At 35.8% G+C, this 19606-nt stretch overlaps 1 protein-coding gene across 3 annotated transcripts in view; it reads right to left on the bottom strand.

Annotated features, from left to right (window-relative positions):
- GBE1 (1,4-alpha-glucan branching enzyme 1) overlaps positions 1 to 19606 on the bottom strand; it is a 157840-nt gene that overhangs the window by 118962 nt on the left and 19272 nt on the right. Inside the window, exon 2 of one of the 3 annotated variants that reach the window (XM_090121017.1) lies at positions 3275 to 3444. The exons of the other annotated variants lie outside the window; for them this stretch is intronic. Coding sequence (XP_089977143.1) covers positions 3275 to 3444 — 170 coding nt within the window. The remainder of the gene's footprint in view (positions 1 to 3274; positions 3445 to 19606) is intronic. 3 annotated transcript variants of the gene reach the window in all.

Here is a 19606-nt window from a genome sequence, read left to right as displayed (position 1 = left end):
TAATTACATAAAAGATCTTAAGTACATATACTAACAGCTGATAAATGCTATGTTCACATCCTCAGCTGTAGTTCTGTTATTTAAGCAAATATAAAACAGTATTTCTACTACACGTTAGTGGTTGAAAGTAATTAAAGAAAAACTAGACTGCAAAACTTATTGCCCTGCTCCAGCAGCAGCAGCTATTTATACTACTTTGAAAACGCTAGCCTACTTGTCTACAGGTTTTGATTGCTTATTTCAATGGAAAACCCAATAGACAGATACACACACACACACATTTTACTTCTTAGTATGTAGTAGATGCCAAAGAATGAATTACTTGAATACTTATTCAAAAAAAAAAAAGAAAAAGAAAAGAGTAACACTTAATATCTGACATGATTCAACATTTCACTGTACATAGCTCGGAAAACACAGGGATTAACTGAAATTCATGCTTTCCATTCTCCAATTCAAATACAGATTTGTGTGCCATTCTACCTTTTTCCAGGAGGTATAACACTAGAAGTTATTCCATAAAAAGGATCTCATTCCCTACAAATGTCACAGAAGGAGATTAAAAAAAAAAAACAAAACCCACACATTCATAATTTGAGCTAAAAGTTCTCAATATCAAAGTTCTTATTGTCTACACTATCAATTTTTACTTGTTTTCTATCCTGAATATAATTAACTTAAAAGGTTAAGTAGTGGGAATTAGTACTTGTGGTGTTTTTTTTTTCTTTCATTTGTTTTTTCTTGTCTTTCAACCAAACACCTAAGAGAGCCACAGATAATTCTCAAGTAAACAATTATGAGAAAACACCATTATCCATTTATCCACAGCAAAACTAAAACCAAGTCATGAATTCTCTTGTTTTTAAATCACATATCATTAAATTTCAGTTTAAAACTGAAGAGCTCCTATTTTAAGATTCATTTGCTTCCTTGTAACAGTTCAACCCATCCTACCTCCAGTAGTTCAATTACTGTTTCCTCTTTATAAACCTGAGCTTTTTTAAAAAAAATCTTATTAACAGAAAACCTGATATTCAATTTAAATACAATACGATCATAAATTTAGTTTGAAACTTTAACCTGTTTGAAAAATTGAAGAAAGGTTAAAGGGATTCAGTTTTAATTAAATGCACCTGTAGCAACCTCACTCTAAATCTTAGGGTTTTGCAACTCAATTTCTCATCAGAATATTATTAAAGCCAAATCATCTGAATTGAATGACAATCTTCCATTCCTCTAGGCTGAGTACATTATCTTCCCCTTTGGGAATGAATACTTTACTACCACTGATGATGAATATGATACATAGGACAAATGCATTTTTTTCCACATTAAAGTGAACTTCTTTAGTCTTTTGACTTCTTACTGCCACATTTCATTAACATAGATACAACTATTCTAAAGTTCTAATTCCTAAAATTCTGCTACATGTACTACATGAAATATTTTTTAAATGAAGTAGGTTTGTTCTTGTGAGCTTATTGTTGTTGCTTTGGTTTTTTTGTTTGTTTGTTTTTTTAAAACTGTCTTTCCAGTACCAATACATGTACTTCCCTGCAAACTCCACTCCAAGCCAGTTTACAATTTATATCCTCATTTTAAAATCTTAGGTATTAATTTCATTAAAGTCTGTTTTCAAAATGAAAAAATCTTAGATTGCATTGTTTAATTTAGCCCATTATGTAGAAGAAGCCTAAGATGTAGCTGATGATGTTAGATTGCAAGCAGGAAAGAGAAAAGGAGAATTGTGTTTATAAATGTAAAGTTTAGTTTTTAAAACATGCAGCTGCCTTACAGTCACTATTAACAGCTGTAATCTAGCAGGAGGTAAACTACAGTCAAGAGTTGTTACTGAGTTTTGGAATCAAAAGATATATCTGATTTTTGTACTAAAATTCACGTGCTATATCAACCTATTTTATCAACATCTATTCAAATTTAAAGACAAGGACTGTTTGAAGGAAAGCTACCCTGTCATTCGTTAGGTCAAATTGTATCACATGGGACCACAGCTGAAAGTACTGTTACACAAACCTGTCTGTTCATCTTCTGCATTAAAGACTTTCCTAAAATCTGTCTAAAATCTCTGTTCCACTGTCTACATGCTCAGATTACAAGAGGGAATAGCAGACACAGACTCTTTAATCAAGTTCTTAAACTAAAACAAAAACAAACAAACAAAAAAATCTGACAATTAAAATAGATACAGTTTAGGACTGTACATAAGTTCCCAGACATCAATCTGAATATTTAACCATTTCTTTTGCATATTCTGTATATCTTATGGCTATTAAAAATAATACTAAAACTAAATACTATGAAATACTGAAAAAATCTCAAATGTATCTGAAAAGTACTGTGATGGTAATCTAAATTTCTTTCTAACAGTGCACATTTTAGTACAAAGGCTTAACTGCTCTACCACCAGATACTACAGCTAACTGTATAGGTAAAGAGTCTTACCATTTTAATTTTTTTTATATTCTATGTAACTTTAAGAGTTGAATTAGTATTGCAGGATTTAAGAGCAAAAATGCACCTGACTTGCATTTAAGAGTTTGCATAACATGACCTAAGTGTAGCTAGCCTTCTGGCAAAGGAGAAAATTTATGATTTTGTCTCAAGCTTTAAGTTAAGTAAATCCATGTCTTCCCAGTTCTCAAACTAAGCAATACAGTTCCTCTCACCACCTTCTTGTTCTGCCAACACCACTCCTTCTTCCCCCAGAAGAGAATAGTACTTTTTCATGTGTATGTTCACTCAGGATTTGATATTACCATTTTGAAGCAGTACTTGTTTCTACACTCTTGTGATTAGTTAGAATCACGAAGAGCCTTGGTTCTTGGGCAATGCTGCTGTTAGATTAGTAGAGAAGATAAATCAGGTTATTTCACTATTATTTTCTCCTTCCCTTCACACAATATTACAAAAGCCTAACTGTATATCTTCAGGAAAGTTATCAGGTAGTTCAGGCATATTCAGCTAATGCTGCACTGCGATCAGGTTAGAGTCTTTAGAGAAGTCATTTTATGGATATAAAAAATAGAAATATATAATTCTGATACATAATACTGAATTCAATAGACATGCACACATTATTAAGTTACTCTAATATGGAAGACTATTTAAGTTACTAAATGTCACTACACTAGCAACACATAACATGTATTTTTGCTATCAGAATTTAATGTTTGCCACAGCGCTGTTTTTAAGTGAAAAGGACACTGATCTAAAACATAGTGCAAGGGAGAGGAAATGTTCCTGAAATACTTACTGAAATCACCTGTGAGAAACACTGCTTCTGCACCTGGTGCCCACTCTTTGCAATATACTCCACCATCCACAAATTGGTTAACTCCAAAAGATTTGTAACTTTTTGAAAATTTATTAAGACCTCCTTCGTTCTCGTCAATGCTCTTCAAACGTTTATAAAACAGAGCATACCTTTCAAAAAAAAAAAAACACAAATAAATGTTAGAATAACTGAGACATTTCTCTTTACAGAAATAGAAAATAACTATCAAACCACAATTTTTTATGGTTGCAAACCAGAGAAAAGTTGCAATTTCCACATCTGTTTTCCCTACTTCACATGATGTCCTTGCACTTTGAGTCTAAATCTACAGCTCCTGATTGGCAGTCCAAAAATCACGGTATTACAACACAACAGGAGAAATTCACTCTGAACAGCTTAACACTTTTTCATCTATCTTATTAATACTGAGCAAGGGCATCATAGAGAGAATTGCATAGGCCTGGTACATCTACCACAACCAATTTTAATAGACAAACTCTGAATACTGAAAAATCTGCAATACAACATGCAGCAAGCATGGAGGAAATAATCTGCCGCTGCTTAACCAATTTATCTAGAAAGGTCATCAGCAAAACTTCGTAGTCCTCTGCCACTGGAACTAGTTGGCAAGAAGTATATACATTTACTTACACACGCAGTCAAACTTTATGGAAGTAATTATTTTGCACTGTCCTCTACTTACCCCTGTTAGGGCTAGAAATGCAATAAGCCTCTAATGTAAAGTTTGATATTAACAGCTTGGAGTTCTCCTGACAGACATTCCCAGCAATTCAGAGACACACAATAGGCAGATGCTACACAAAGAAAACAGTTAGATTTGCTCCCCAAAGTGTGAGCTACTATGTGAAGAGGCATGGCTAAAAAACCTCAATTGAGAATTTTATTAATGCTATCTGCAAGGTTATTTTATTTGCAATTTAGAAATGTACCAGTGTTCTTCATAAATGGAAAGGAGGCTTCTGAAATGTATAAAGACTGGAAAGAATTGAAGCAAAACCAACTCGTCTGCCTCATTAAACTTACTGTATTTTGAAAAAGGAAAAATAAACAGTAAAAAAAGCTAACAACATTATAGTATTACACTTTGTTGGTTTAGAAGAAAAAAGAAAAGAGTTATTCTGCCTGTAATATTAGGACTGGTGCACTACTCTCAGGTTTGTTTTTAAGTTTTGTTTCAGAATTGGTCTTCATTAGTTCAAAGTAAGGGATCAAAATGTCAATTTACTGGTTAAACAGGATAACATTAATTTTGAGTACTATGACCACTTTCAAGGTTAATCTCACAGCAGGTTTGTATTACAAAGACTGATGTTCACATTTAAAAGCAGCAAGATTAAAAAAATGCCTCAGGATTCACTACAGAAAAAAAATTTATAACGTTACCCATCTACCTGCACCATTCCTTTAAATTTACTCATGAATCTATTCCTCAGAAACACATTGCAAACGACTACTCTGGTAATCAATTTCATTTACACTGCTTAAAGGAGAATATTTTGTCAGATTTTCAGATGTAAGTGTATAACCTATATACACACATCCAGCTGACTTAATTAAATTTTAATCAATTGCAATCATAGAAATATTTATATCAATAAATAAAATGAAAGTTAAATACAGAAACAGAACAAGCAACTAGAACTGCCTCAAAAGTTCATCATATGGCATTTGGTAACAGAAACATTATTCCCTACTGAAAGCTTCTAATTGAAAAGTAAATGTATACTGATTTGCTTAGCTTGGGGAAGGAGTGTAGTTTTTTTTTACTGTTTTATTTAAAGCTACTCTTTAAAATATAGTAGTTAAACAAGAGCATAGTGCTTGTGACAGAGCAAGTTCATTCTGACAACTGCTGTGCCATCATTATAGAAATTATGATAATTGAAACAACTAGTGCCCTCTGTGTTTGTTTTACATGATATTCTAGAAAGCATTCAGTTTTAATTCTGTCAGTGACCTCCTGAAGTGATCAAATATAGGACTATGGGTTGTTTGAAGTTCATGAAAAAGCCACAGGCTTCTAAAATGGATCAATTACTTGTGCTGTGAACTATTCTGAAAAACTCATCTCAGGAGACAAAACGCATCTGGCCACAAAACAAAGTTATCTTCCCTTGAAGGACCTGTAAATCAGAACAAAAGTGTATTTCTCTCTACTATAAAGGAGAGGATTCATTTAAGAGCATTCTTATAATCCAGGTATAGCAATCTTAAAGTTTTGCTTTCACAGGATCTTCTTTCATTTCTACATCACTGAAACATTTTCATCTTTCAGACTGAAAGCCCAGAATCACACAAAGAAAATGACAGGAAAACCTTTTGTTTGAGCCATTCCAAAGGTTGAAATGTTCATTCATGGCACACAAGCAAAAAGCAGTGGATATCTATCTGATCATCACATTTAGCAATCTCCTCTGAACACTATATGTTACCATCGGCAGAAATGCACACAAATTTATATGACATATGTAGCTATACAGACTACAACTAGACTAAAGGGAACAATCTGAAGGTGAGAGAATCTTGCAAAATTCTGGACATGTGACAGGAATTGCCAGCAGCATTCAAAGCTAGAAGCCAGGATTAGAAGCCAAGTTCTGCATTCCACCTCTTAAACCTTTATGCCTTCACAAGCAATTGCAAAGTCTCTTCAGATTATTCTACTTCCTTATATTGAAGTTGACACTGAAAAGATATACCATACCTAAGTATGGTTTTAACATTGTGATACTTCAAAAAGTACAACTGTTACCTTTGTGACAAAAATAAAAAATATGAGAAAAAAAGTTACAAAAAGATCCACATATTTTCAGGGCTCTGGTCAGAGGTAAGTGGAAGACACATGCTAGCTCCCTTACTACAGGGTCAGAGATGATGAACACACCAAGTACAGCTGGCCAGGACTGCTGTGGTGCATTTCTTGCTCCAGAAATTCTTATGAAAAAGCAAGCTCATGCACTAGGATGGGATCATAGGACCACACCAAAGTCTATTTCAATTCAAATCCCAAAGGCTCTCAACTCATCTCCATTAACGGGCCAATGAGTTTTAAGCTAAAATATCAAAAAAATCAGTGTTTTTCTCCAGACTCACTGGAAACAAAGATTCAGACTGGTATTACTACACATTCAGCCAACATAAAACACTACATTTGGTAACAGATTAGCACTTTCACACCAGCACTCTTGCATCTCTCCTCTGGTATTTCACAGTGAAGTATAAGTAATCATAAACATAACTTGAAACAGTGTCACAAAAATCTTCTGAGGCTGTTATATTCATGGTTTTTGAAACACTGTTGCTTGATTCCTATGCTTTATATGCAGCTTTGTTTGGAACCATACAATGGGAATGAAAGAATTGGCACAGAAGTAGGATTAAAACCCCGAAATATGATATTGCATAGTGGCTATCCAGAAAATAGGTGCCTTGCCAGTAACACGCTTCATAGAGAATAAAGATGAATGAAAATTTTAAAGATGACATTAACTCAGGCCATTTTAAGGAGTTGTATTTCATACAAGCAGCTATCATTTCAAAAGACTCAAATATTTTGCCTTTCAATTACTTGTAAACCTAAAGTTATGTAGTGGAAGTACATAGATGTTAGAGAACAGGGTGACTCAAAGCTTTTCAGTTCAATGCAAAGCTAGACAGCTCTTCCTCTAAGAAATAAATGTTCTAGTATTCTGTAGCTGTGATACTTCAATTCCTATCATCATTGACTTAAGTCAACTAGCTAATCCCATTAAAAATGAGAAAAAGACATTTAAAATAGTAATTTCATTATTGCAAAATAAATAAAATTTAAGATTCCTCCTTCCCAAACTTAACTGTCTCAGTGAAATATGACTTTTTGCAGAATATTGAAGAAGTTTGATGGCAAGTCATAATGATGAATTACGTCTCCACATAAAGCCCTCAGACCTCTAATTTTTAAAACAATTGGAGGATTCTACTTCCCTCTAGCTACCTTGTATTATAAAATTTTAAACCTCTGTATTTACACTGAATTTCTCAGGTCTCATAGGAATCTAAACAGAAACTAATATAACCAAAGCAGAAACTAATATAACCAAAGAGGTCTTGGCAGCATACATAATAACCTCATTTAATCACCATGGTGCTGCACTCTAACATGGCTGCATAATTTCAGAACATTTTTATGCCCACTCTTGCACCTTTTTAGGAAGTCACAATTATTGCAGTTTACAGAGTAGTCAATCAGCCTATTTTAAGACCTGTAGTGTCACCGCTGACATTAATCATTTTCATCCCTCTTCTGCTTATGATGTTCACATTTCAGTAGCTATTCATATTTTTAGATTATTTTTTTTTTGTCCACATTAGTTTTTGTGCCATAATTTATTTCCACAATATTGGCCCAATATTAATGCAAATTTATTCAAAACATGAAAGCAAATAGGAGAGGCTTTGATGATGATATCTGGCATCCATATGGATAGCCCAATTCTGCAGACACCAAAGGGAAAAGGATATGAAAAAAACATGCAGTGAGGTATTCTCTGTAACCAAATCCACTCGTTTTCCAACAAATAAAAACACTTGCAGGAATGTCAGTGTTAAAAATAAAGATAGAGCCAAAAGGAAATAAAATAAAACTCAACTATTTCAGTCTGTTATATTTCTTTTCATTTCTTCTAATGTAGGTATTGTGTCAACGGTTTATGGGCTGGTTTGGCCTGGTTCTATGACTAGCAGGGCAGAGGGATCTGCAGATCCACGCCTCCAGAAAGGGGAAACAGGGGACCCTGAATAATTAAAAAACAGTGGCAACAATCTGAGGAGAAACAGACTAATTTACTAAATACGGTATCACAATGCGAGATAACACTATAATACAATATAATTAAAATTGAAACTAATATATCAAATATAATGAGAGAGCATCTGAAAGCTGTAGGCCTTATGCTAGTACTGAAGCAATGTGTGCAGCTGGGACAAGCAGCAGTGAGGAGAGGTTGACAATTGAAAAAAGGAATGTCAGATGACCTACCAAAGCCTTACATCTATTCCCCCTGAGCAGAAATGATAACAGCACAGCTAACAGTCTTCTGTAGTTCTTGACAGGTACCTGGAACTGGAGCATTAACACTAACTCCAAGTGCACTACGTGATGCTAAGATGGGGAATACTGATAACCAAAAATCATTAAACCATGACATACTGGAAGGACAGAAAGATAGAAGACAGAATAGAATGGTTGGGAGATTTTATCTTTTTTGGGGGGCAGGGGGGAGAGGGGAGGGAATAATTCTTCTATTTTTGTCCTCTTCTTTAACAGTAAACCTTAAGGAAATAAAAACAACAAAAAGAACAAAAACAGTTTGTTTTGATGTTCTGAGATGTCATTTACTTATTTATCCTGTTCATAAACTTATTCCTGAAACTTCTGAGGGGAATGCTAGGTCTTATTTCCAAGCTTCCAACAAACAAGAAAGTCCAAACTGTCATTGCACGACACTTTCACCAGCATTCTACCATTTACAGATCACCTCTCTGTAGGATGATTCAAGCTCACCATTCTTAAAAGGTTTATTTTTATATTAAATATATATTAAATATATAAATAACAATATAAAATATAAATATTTAATATATAATGTATATGATATAAATAAATATAATATATAAAATACCATATATTATATTAAATACTATATATAAATATATATTATTTAAATGAAGACACTTCAAAAATTGGCAAACCAGGAATTGAAGAAAAGTTGATTTTACTTCTGATAGACTACTACAGTGACAACAACAGAAAGGATTAATAGCTAGCTTTGACTGATATATCAAAAAAGGCTTAGGAGCTACAGTTCCCTTCTGTTATCACAGACAGCCCATCTTTAAGATATTGATGTCCAAAACTGTTCAATGCTGTCATCTACTACCAGTGACAGGTATCATTTAAGTGCCTACACTGAATATTTATACAGTAACAGCTTCTTAAAATAAAAAATAAAACATCTTGATAGCCATGTAAGAAGAGGAACTCTGTACCTGAAGATGCGATGTTAACACTTTGGTCACAAAATTCTATACAAAAACAGTTCTCATTCTCACTGTGTGTTCCTGGAAAGCTAAAGTGGAATTAAACACTTTCCAAGTAGTTGAAGGAGGAACATGCAGGAGTATTAAACAGGATGATCACAAAACAATCACCACTAATATTGTCCATCTTTATGCCTTCTATGCCCCCTATCACTTCACAGAAGAGAAAAGGAATGACAAGAAGAAAGTGGAAGTCAGAAATATAGATTCAACATCTCTAAATATTTCAAAATAAAGAACATGGCTATTCACAGATTACTTTTTCTAATGTTGATGCTATTAATTTGTAGATGTAGTTACACACACTTTCAACAACAGTAAAGTCCATGCAGATAGCTATTGCTATCATTACTGAGTCCCCACATCTCAATCTCTCATTTACTCAATAGTTTTTATTCTCATTCACTGTCCTCATTCAGCTTCCTACAAGGGAATAGCCTGGAAGAAGACAGGAAAAACAGATAAAATCCTTCCCAAAGGAGATTTCTGCAGTTCAACAAATTAAGCACACCACAACTTGCAGAGTGTGGCAATAACAAAAATTCTTCTCTTTCTTCAGGAGGTTTGGTCAGTAGTGAAAAGATATCAAAACAAAAGCATTTTATTTAATTTTATTCTCTTCTTCACCTCCCCTTACTCATCTTTCTTTCATCTAATCATAGTATAAGACTCAGAATCGTGGAATGGTTTGGGGACCTATAAGATCACCTAGTTCCAACCCCCTACTATAGGCAGGAACACCTCCCTCTAGACCAGTTAGCTCAAAGCCCCATCCGACCTGGTCTCGAATGCTTCCAAGGAGCGGACATTTAGAACTTCACTGGGCAACCTGTTCCAGCATCTCACCACCCTCACAGTAAAGAAGTTCTTCCTAACATTCTAATCTAAATCTACCCTCCTCTAGTTTAAAACCATTTCCCCTCATTCTGTTGCTACATGCCCTTATAAAAAGTCCCTCCCCAGCCTTCTAGTAGATCCCATTCAGATACTGGAAGGCCACTATCAGGTCACCTTACACCTTTCTCTTCTCTTGGCTGAAGAACTCCAGCACCCTCCTATGACGACAGGCTGAGAAGTACTCCAGCCCTCTGCTCATCTTTGTGGCCATCCTCTGGACCTGCTCCAACCCTTCTCATGTTGGGGGCTCCCAGAAATGGACAAAGTACTCCACCAGGTAGGGTCTCACAAGAGCAGAACCACCTCCCTCAACCTGCTGGTCACACTTCTCTTGATGCAATCCGGGATACACTTGGCCTTCTGGGCTACAAGCACAAACTGACAGATCACACTGAGTCTTTCATCAACCGCTATTTCCAAATCCTTTTCCTCAGGGCTGCTCTCCAGCAGGTAAGTACTGCTATTTCAGAACAAAAAAATTAACTGCACTGTAATCTAGATCAACTTCATAGTTTTAGATGACTGACTTGCACTATCTAAAGAGAAAGATATGGTTAATCCATTTAAATGTTAAGTGTATTCATTTACGTTTGAACAGCATGTAACTCTTGAAGTGTCCAAAGAATTCCAAGAGGGTACGCTTTAAAATTACAAGATACCAATGGGTGACCTTTACAGAGACACAGAAAGTCTGCCATTTCATTTTGCTTTCCTAAGGTTACAAGCAAAGATTTTGTGTTTCTGAAATCATGATCACTGTCTGTGGGTGGCTAAATCAGGATTTCCTGGAGACTCTAGCAATAATTATTATAAATCTTCATTATACAAACACTTTGCCTCTTTATCTAAAAAAAATCTCAACGCAATGTAACATCTATTTTCAGTTAAAAATGAAAGATTTCATAGATTGTCCAATGATAATCAGATTATATTAGGGGCCATGCAAGTTTGGATATACAGGTATTCCAATAGGAAACTTACATAGTTAAAACATATCTGTAACTATTCCTACCACTAAGGGAGTACTCAAAATTCAAGATCTGGTTCCTCTTTTCAAAAAAAAAAAAAGTTTCAAAAGCAGCTTTTCTAAATTTTTCTCCAGTCTGCAAATAACGAATGCCAACATGAAGAACACAAGTAAATGCACTAATTTGAGTGCCTTTGCTATGTCTTTCCAGATAGAATGAGACTGTAATACTGGAAGCTACATAAGAAATGGAAATAGAAAAAAGTTAAAGCAGGAGAAAAAAGTCCACAACACCTTAATTCACAGTCAAAATTCTCAGGCATCTTCCATAGTGAGAAAAGGGATACAAAATCCCAACTCACCTTGGATGTCCCATTACTTCAATATAAGGAGATAGCACAGCTGTGTCTCAAACTAAATGCAGTATCTTAAACACTAGGAAGATATCTGCTTGAGATAATTAATGATTCATCACTTGTTCTATTAAAACTTATTCATACCCGACAAAATAACTAATGAAGCATAAGCTTTTTTTTTCAAAATATAATGCAGCGATTTGCAAGTCGAGGCCTAACAACACTATACAGTCTGTTTTATGAGCACAACAAACTGTAAAAATGATCAGAAAATAAAGAGCAACTATAGAGGTTTTCTTGACATCTTATCAGCAGCTGCTGTTTCTCACAAACGTGAAGACTAATAAACTAGAAGTTTAATAAAGACAACTTTCAGCAGTATTTTAGCAAGAAGATTATTTGCTGACTTATGTTCTGGCACAGTGCTTTCTGCACAGTAACGAGGCAGTTGTTAAATGTCTCATAAACATATACACTGCTTGATTCAGAACCAAATGCAAGAGCGATTACAAAATGTATCAAATCCAAACTTAATGCAATCATTTAGTAATAATTCCTCCTCTGAATTATCTAAACCAATCCACTTCTAAGAACACCCTTCACCACAATATTTAGAGGTTTCCTTACCTAAACCTCATGCGTGTTGATCTCACCCCTTCAGTTCAATTAGAAACACAGGAATGTGTCTCAGAGTAAGCGTAGCAAACTACTAATGTTTAGAAGGAGGAAGTGGCAAGTCTAGAGAACTAGTTAAAGACATCAATTTGAGTGAGAGAGAAAAGCATACAAGTACTTCAGCATTAACACTTCCTACAAGTAAGCTATTTTACCTTTTTAAAGATAAAAATTATACAATTTCTTGTTTAAAAAAAAAAAAAAACAAAAACCAAAAGACAGCCTCCAAGATACTAACAGCCTTACATCTTTTATGAACAAAACAGCTATGCATATTCCGCGTACACCAAAGCACAGAAACCAGCTTCCCCATCATGAAGGATGAGTCTGAAGAAACACTAGTTTGTAATTACTATCTAAAAGCTCAATTTTGTGATTTTACATACAAATGAAAAAGTATAAATTTAGCAGTAGTGTTCTTTATTTTGTTTTACACATCTAAATAGTTGTCAGCTGAACACCTTAGTTATCAGATTTCTTCATTTCATAGCCATCGTCTCACTGTCTCTCTGCAAAGTATTCTTAATTATGCATAAATTAAGCTCCAAAAAAACTTCAACTGTAAAACTTCGGATGCCATCTTAATAGAGAAGCAAAATAATTTGAGGTAGTGCTTTTTAGATTAACACAATTAGAAAGAAACTCCATATACAAGCAGAAAGCTGTAGGAACATAAAGAGATTTCTTTCTTGAAATCAGTAGACTAAGACTGTTAGCTCATGTTTCATATTACACAAGAGAAAATAAACTGAAAGGTCAGTTGAACAGTTACAGCATTGCCCTTTTCCAAGGTAATCAGCAGAGCATGTAGCAGAGACGTGAACACGAGCGTGACTGGAAAGACGGGTGCTGATGAAGAAGTGCTGCCACAGGCACATGGGACACAACACACTCCCCACGTGGCACTCCACAGGCCATACTTCTGCAACTCTGATTTATCACTTTTATTTCAAATTAGCGTTCTTGCTAACCATTAAAATTTTCATATTGCCAAAACACACTGGAATAACTAATGCTGAACATTAATCATATTCCCAGGTAAATTACAGGAAAATCAGTTATTCATTTGTTTGTAATAGGGACCCAATAAAGTAAAAAAAAATATCTGGATTACTAATGCATTTTTAATTTAAGTACAAACTGTTGTTATTCAGTATTATTTACTGTGTCCAAGTCTGGAGCCCCTAGTACAAGAAAGACAGGGAGAGGGGTCCAGAGGAGGGCCACAAAGATGATCAGGGGATGGAGCACCTCCCCTATGACGACAGGCTGAAAGAGCTGGGCTTGTTCAGCCTGGAGAAAAGAAGGCTGCGGGGTGACCTCATTGCAGCCTTTCAGTACCTGAAGGGAGTCTACAAAGAGGAGGGGAATCAACTCTTTGAAAGGGTGAGTGACAGCAGGACGAGGGGAAATGGTTTTAAGCTGAGGGAAGGGAGATTTAGGTTGGACATCAGGAGGAAATTCTTTACAGAGAGAGTGGTGAGGTACTGGAACAGGCTGCCCAGAGAGGTTGTGGATGCCCCATCCCTGGAGGTGTTCAAGGCCAGATTAGACAGGGCAGCCTGGTCTAGCATTAGGTGGGATGATTGGTGGCCCTGCATTTGTCAGGGGGGTTGGAGATTCATGATCCTTGAGGTCCCTTCCAACCCTGGCAATTCTGTGATTCTGTGATTTAACTGCAATCTGTAGAGCTCTACTCCTCTCTGCCTCTCCTCACCAAAATAATTCCTTTTTCATTTTGGTAGAATGCACTGGAAGAAAGCTCCAAAATTGTTTCTACTATTTATAGGCTTAACTCCCCCCCCCCCCCCCCCTTAAGCTGGAGACAACTCACTCAAATGTTTTATTTACCAGAATGAATATGTAAATAACACCATTCCCATTTGATCCTATCATCAATGATTCTAAGAGACTTCCTTCATATTAACAAGTTTACCAAGGTTAGTTAATGGGGAAGTTAAAAACAGAGGCAATGATTCCCATAGCACTAGCACCACACTGGAATCAAAACACAGTCTAAAAGCAGAAGTTACAACAGAGGTTTCAGAAAAAGACACAGGAATTTTTTAGAAAAAAATTATAGTACAATTTTTGCTAGGCAAAAAGTACTGCATCATGAAGGTCTTAATCAACCTGAAAGCATCAGTCAGTCCCATTCTTAATGCAGTTACCCACATTGTAAGAATCTGACTATGTGTGTCCTATGTGTTTTAAAAACTCTGCACATTGTGACAGGATAATGTGGACTTCGGTAACTATTTCATTTCATTTTAGTTGTAAAAAGAAGCCATTTTCAATGTATTTTCTTTTTTTATTAGCTTTCCATAGCAGTAAACATAAAAAGCCATCTGTTTCTTTTCAAATTTGGATTCAAAGTATGTTGCATCAGTTTGGCTTTCATATTCTTAGAAATACTGCAAGTAATTTTAATTGGCATAAATGAAGCTCAACACAATACTAAAAATGATTTATCCTTTTAAATAACCCCCAAGAAATTAAGAATGAAAAGTTTCAGTTGGCTACCAAATTTTTGGCCTACCAAGCTTCTAGGTCAAAGTCACTCATTATTTCAAACAAAGTGTTGGATGTTTGTCATTACATTAGCCTCCCAACCTGCTTTAGAGGACACATTACACAACAAAAACCTGAATTTCATAATGGTTGGCTTTCATAAACCTTACTTCATTTCCTATTAAAACCTGTTCAAAAATTAAAAGCAAACTCTTGACTTAATGGATCAAATCAGTGGGCTGTATATTCAAGTAGTTTACAACCTGAAAGCCAGAAAAGTAAACAGAAGTCTTGTCATCCACTGACAAAAACAGAGCAAACAAATCTTATTTACAGAGATGTTTCTTTATAGAGAAACATGTCAAGCTGTGGCTTGAATAGATTTAAACAGCCAGAGTTGTCAAAAAAGTTGGCTAGAGGAAGAGCACCCACAGCTGTGCCTGGGTTCCATACCATAGCAAACATTCCCTTGCAACACTTTTCCTCTCATCTACTGTAAAACCTACAGTGGTCAACTCATTTAATAACCCTTTGAATCACAGAATCATTAGGGTTGAAAAAGACCTCTAAGATCACCCAGTCCAACCACCAATCCATCACCACCATGCCCATTAAACTACGCCCCCATGTCCCACGTCTCTACACTTACTGAACAACTCCAGTGGCAGTGACTTTACCACCTCCCTGGGCAGCCTGTACCACCAGTACCAGCAAGCAGTTACTCAAGAGCTGGGCCCCACATGCATAGCAACCCCACACCTCCAGCCCTCTGGGTGCCCAAGCGGCCACCGAGTTCCTGCCACATCTTGCTACTCACTGAAACTGGAACATTCCATCTTCCACTTGCAAAAACTGAAAATTAACATTAGTAATTTGTTTGCATTCAGTCTTCCTGCAAGTGTATTGATTTTTGTCTACAAAAAACAAACCTTACCGCTTCAGCCTCAATTTTGAGATGTGCATGTATACCAACTGAAAAAGTATTCTGTTTTGCTCTCACAGAGAAACAGCTTTATTCCCAACATAGTTTTCAGTTCCTAGCCTTTAAGTTTTTATCACCCATTCTTAGTTTACTTCTCTGTATTTTAACATCACAAAGAAAACTTCACAATACTCCAGAAATGCAAACATATTATTTTACATATAAAGAATAGATAGAAAAACAGCTATTAAATATGAGATGGGAAGGAAGGTATACTTTTGCTTTTCCAGTTGACCACTGTAGCAGTTCGATCAGTCTTCACTGGTCAGATCAATAAGTCTTCTCTATTTAGGCTCAGTGGCTCTACACAACAATTCATATTGACTGCAGATTCAACTTACCACACAAACCTGGTCTGCTCGCTAGGTTCCCTGTTATGCCAATGAAGCCCTTTTAGAATATATTTTTGAAGAAGAAAGTGTTTCCTTCAGAGACTGTAAGATCTTAGAGGGATTTGGGGCTGGAGAAGAGAAACACCACAGAACTCCTTTATCTGCTAAATAATTATGACAGCATTAGGCACCTTAGCAGAAGTGCCATGCCATCTTTACAGCATGAGTTTGCCTACATTTAATTATTAACTGACTTCACTGTAGACAAGATCAATGAAAAAAGCCAAGCAGTCAAACATTTGTACTGTATACAATGCAAAATGCTCATAATTTAATATCAATAAACTAGAAGAACAATTAGACCTTGGATATTTCAGAAGTATTTGTAACTAGCCTAAGCTAATCAAGCCTATTCCCAAGGAAGATGAGCAATCAAGAAGCACGCATTTAACTATTCACAGAAGCAATCTACAATACAAAGACGTGCTTCATTCACAGCCAAGCATTTCCACTCTAAAAAGCTCTTCCAGACTTTGGCAGCAAGGAGCACAAAGCTGAGAAATACAGGCCATTTGTACCATCATCTGGAGAGGTATGAACATCAAATTCACATCAGTATTAGCCTGAATATTCACATTTCTTTAGAAAACAGAAGAGAAACAGAAATATGGAGTCTGACTGTTCTTCTGAAACTTTGTGTCTTCTTAACACAATCTTTTTACTGGAATAAAAGTATATGAAATGTTGCATGTCAAAAATCTGTTAAGGACCTCATAGCTGCAGAGTGAGCATGACTCAACAGCTGTTGGATTCATCTCAACCACATATCCATTTCCACTGGAGCTCTGAAGGACATGACAGTTTTGAAGACATCTGCCTTCTGATCAGGACTGTATTTGAAGCTACCAGAGACAGCTTGATAACCATAGAAGTCACTGCTATTTTGCAGCCTCCAAGCATACACTAGTTGCTTGTCTGTAATTCAACTTGCCTGTCACTGCATTGGAAAACTTACAGTTTGAGTATTGAATTGATAAAGAAAGTTGTAAACTTTTAGAAAAAAATATAGCACTACTGCCCGAGACTCACAAACGAATCACTGCACATATGGCTCAAGACTCAGTAAGACACTGAAGCTTACATCAGAGTTTTCAACAGCCCAAGCGATGAAGTAGCTCGGAATACACAGAAGTCACTTGAAGCTATCAGCGGGACAAGTAAGGAGAAGAAAAATCTCAACCCCACCAGCGTGCACACACACACATACCACTCCCCTCAGAAAGCCTCGTATTGCCAGGCTGAGTCACTCTGACGTGCTGCACACCATCATCTTACTTTTCAACAGGGATACTGAGAAAGCTTCAAAGATCACACAAGTATTAACACTCTAACACTAGGAGTTACGAATATAAGATTAACATTCTGTCTACTGGGTGGATAAAACCTATTTTTGACGTTGCATATTCTTCTCATCTGCTTAGATTCTACTAGTACCCGCTTTAGACCTTTAGACAGTGCATAAGTTAGAGAAGACATTCATGACAAATTATGACAAAAGCTTTTTTTTTTTTTTTTTTTTTATACACAGAACCTCTTGTATCAAAAATTAGTTCTGGAAGTATTCATTTCAGAAGGATAAAGTTAAACACCACAAAGGTTGAGCAACATAGTAACTGACAACACATTGAAAAGAACTTCCTCTTTAGTAATTTTCCACTCCAACTATGACATCCCATGGCTACTTAATACCTTTTCTCCTGCAGAGAAATGTAGACAGCACTGGTTTATCTGCTTGATAAATTCTATTTCAAAGTACCTGTCCATCTCTGAAGTACAAACTATAAAAAAAGTAGTGCACTATACATACATACACCTTCAGTCAAGAGTATGTTATTTTCTAAGTATTTACACTAGGTACTTAAACAAGCTTCCTTTCCTTCCTCTCTCCCCCAACTGCAGCAGGTACAAGCAAACATACAAGTAGTATCTTCTTTGGAACTAAGCCCAGGAAAACACCACTAGCTCCAACTCTCAAACTGGAGAGCTGCCAACATAAAGCCTGCCAAGCCTACCAAAGTCAAGTGGCCAACAAGTTAGCCTCAGAGCTTCAGCCAGCACAGCCTCTTTGCATCAGGCCAGCAGCAGCAAGGAATAGCAAAGGGGGAAAGAAATCAACCTAGAGCCCTGTTCATGGTTCATCAGGAATTTGATCTCTTGATTTAAGAGTCAGGTATTCAGAATAAAGCTGGTAAAGACTTCTGAGGCATCACGGAATGTTTCCATCACAGTATATTAATTATATCAGAGTAGCTAAGGAACTTATTCTATAAACATATGTCAATCGTATAAAACTCCCCCCAGAATTCTACACTTTAACTCTTTCTTCCTCTTCTGAAGAGCCTGGAAGGCCAAACATACCTCAGTATCCACAGCTGTGAATTCACATGCTGTCAATTATAAGTCTCCAATTGTCATTTGAACCGGTATAAGATTAAGGTGAAATGTACGCAGAATTGACATATTAGGTACCAACTAAAGAGAGAAAAAAATAGATTCCATTAGGAACAGGATCTGAGAGACTGTGCAGCATCTGTATCTTTACAGGTTTAAGGTCCAAGTGAAGAAAATCCTAAGCAATCCAGTCTGAAGTAAATATTGACTTGTTTCTGAGCAGAATGCTGGTTCCTGCCAACCAGCATTTTCTATGAATATTTACTACTTTTTGTCTTTTGAAGCTAGGTAGTTCTGCAAAAGGGAAACAAAGAACATGGTAAGATATAAAAAGAACAATGCAGACAATAGAAGAAACACAGCAACTACTGCAAGTGCCAAAACATTCCAATATATCTTAGGTTAATGAGAATCACATACACCTCCGCTGAGCTTGCATCCATTTTCTTTGTATGTGTATTTATGTACACAGATAATAGAATTCTACACTGATGAAACAAAACAGACAAAACAACTCATACTCTGAAAGTTTTGCTGTTGCTGTGGTTGGCATTGTTTTTCCGTTTAAGTGTCTTATTAGCACAATTGCCATATGATTTAAAATCAGTTAAAGTAGTCACTGAAGCATGCCAAGTGATCTTCTACATCAATATCACATTAAAAATTGTTACTGGTACAATTTAAGCAACCAGACTTCACAAGAAATTGATATACCTGGTTATTTCCAGTTTAATTTCCTGTATACAAGTTAGATAGCCGTATGGTATACACTTCACAAATATATAAGTAAATTTGTATTTATAGAAAGTACTGTTTCAAAACATTCTGGAACTATAACAATTTACTATTGACAGAGTTCTCCAGAGTTTTCAGCACTGAAGTATAAAACACTACAGGAATGAGAATGTCACAAATACAAGATTGTACTCATACTAGATATTACTCAATACTAAAGATTGTTTTTCCTTCTTCTTTCTTTAACTAAATAGTACTGGTGCAATTTTTGTGTCTTTCTTCCTGGATAAGCAACTCAAATGAGAA

This window comes from Phasianus colchicus, chromosome 1, assembly GCF_987193195.1.
Source record: "Phasianus colchicus chromosome 1, bPhaCol1.hap1.1, whole genome shotgun sequence".
NCBI lineage: Eukaryota > Metazoa > Chordata > Aves > Galliformes > Phasianidae > Phasianus > Phasianus colchicus.
This window is presented reverse-complemented; position numbering and strand designations above follow the sequence as displayed.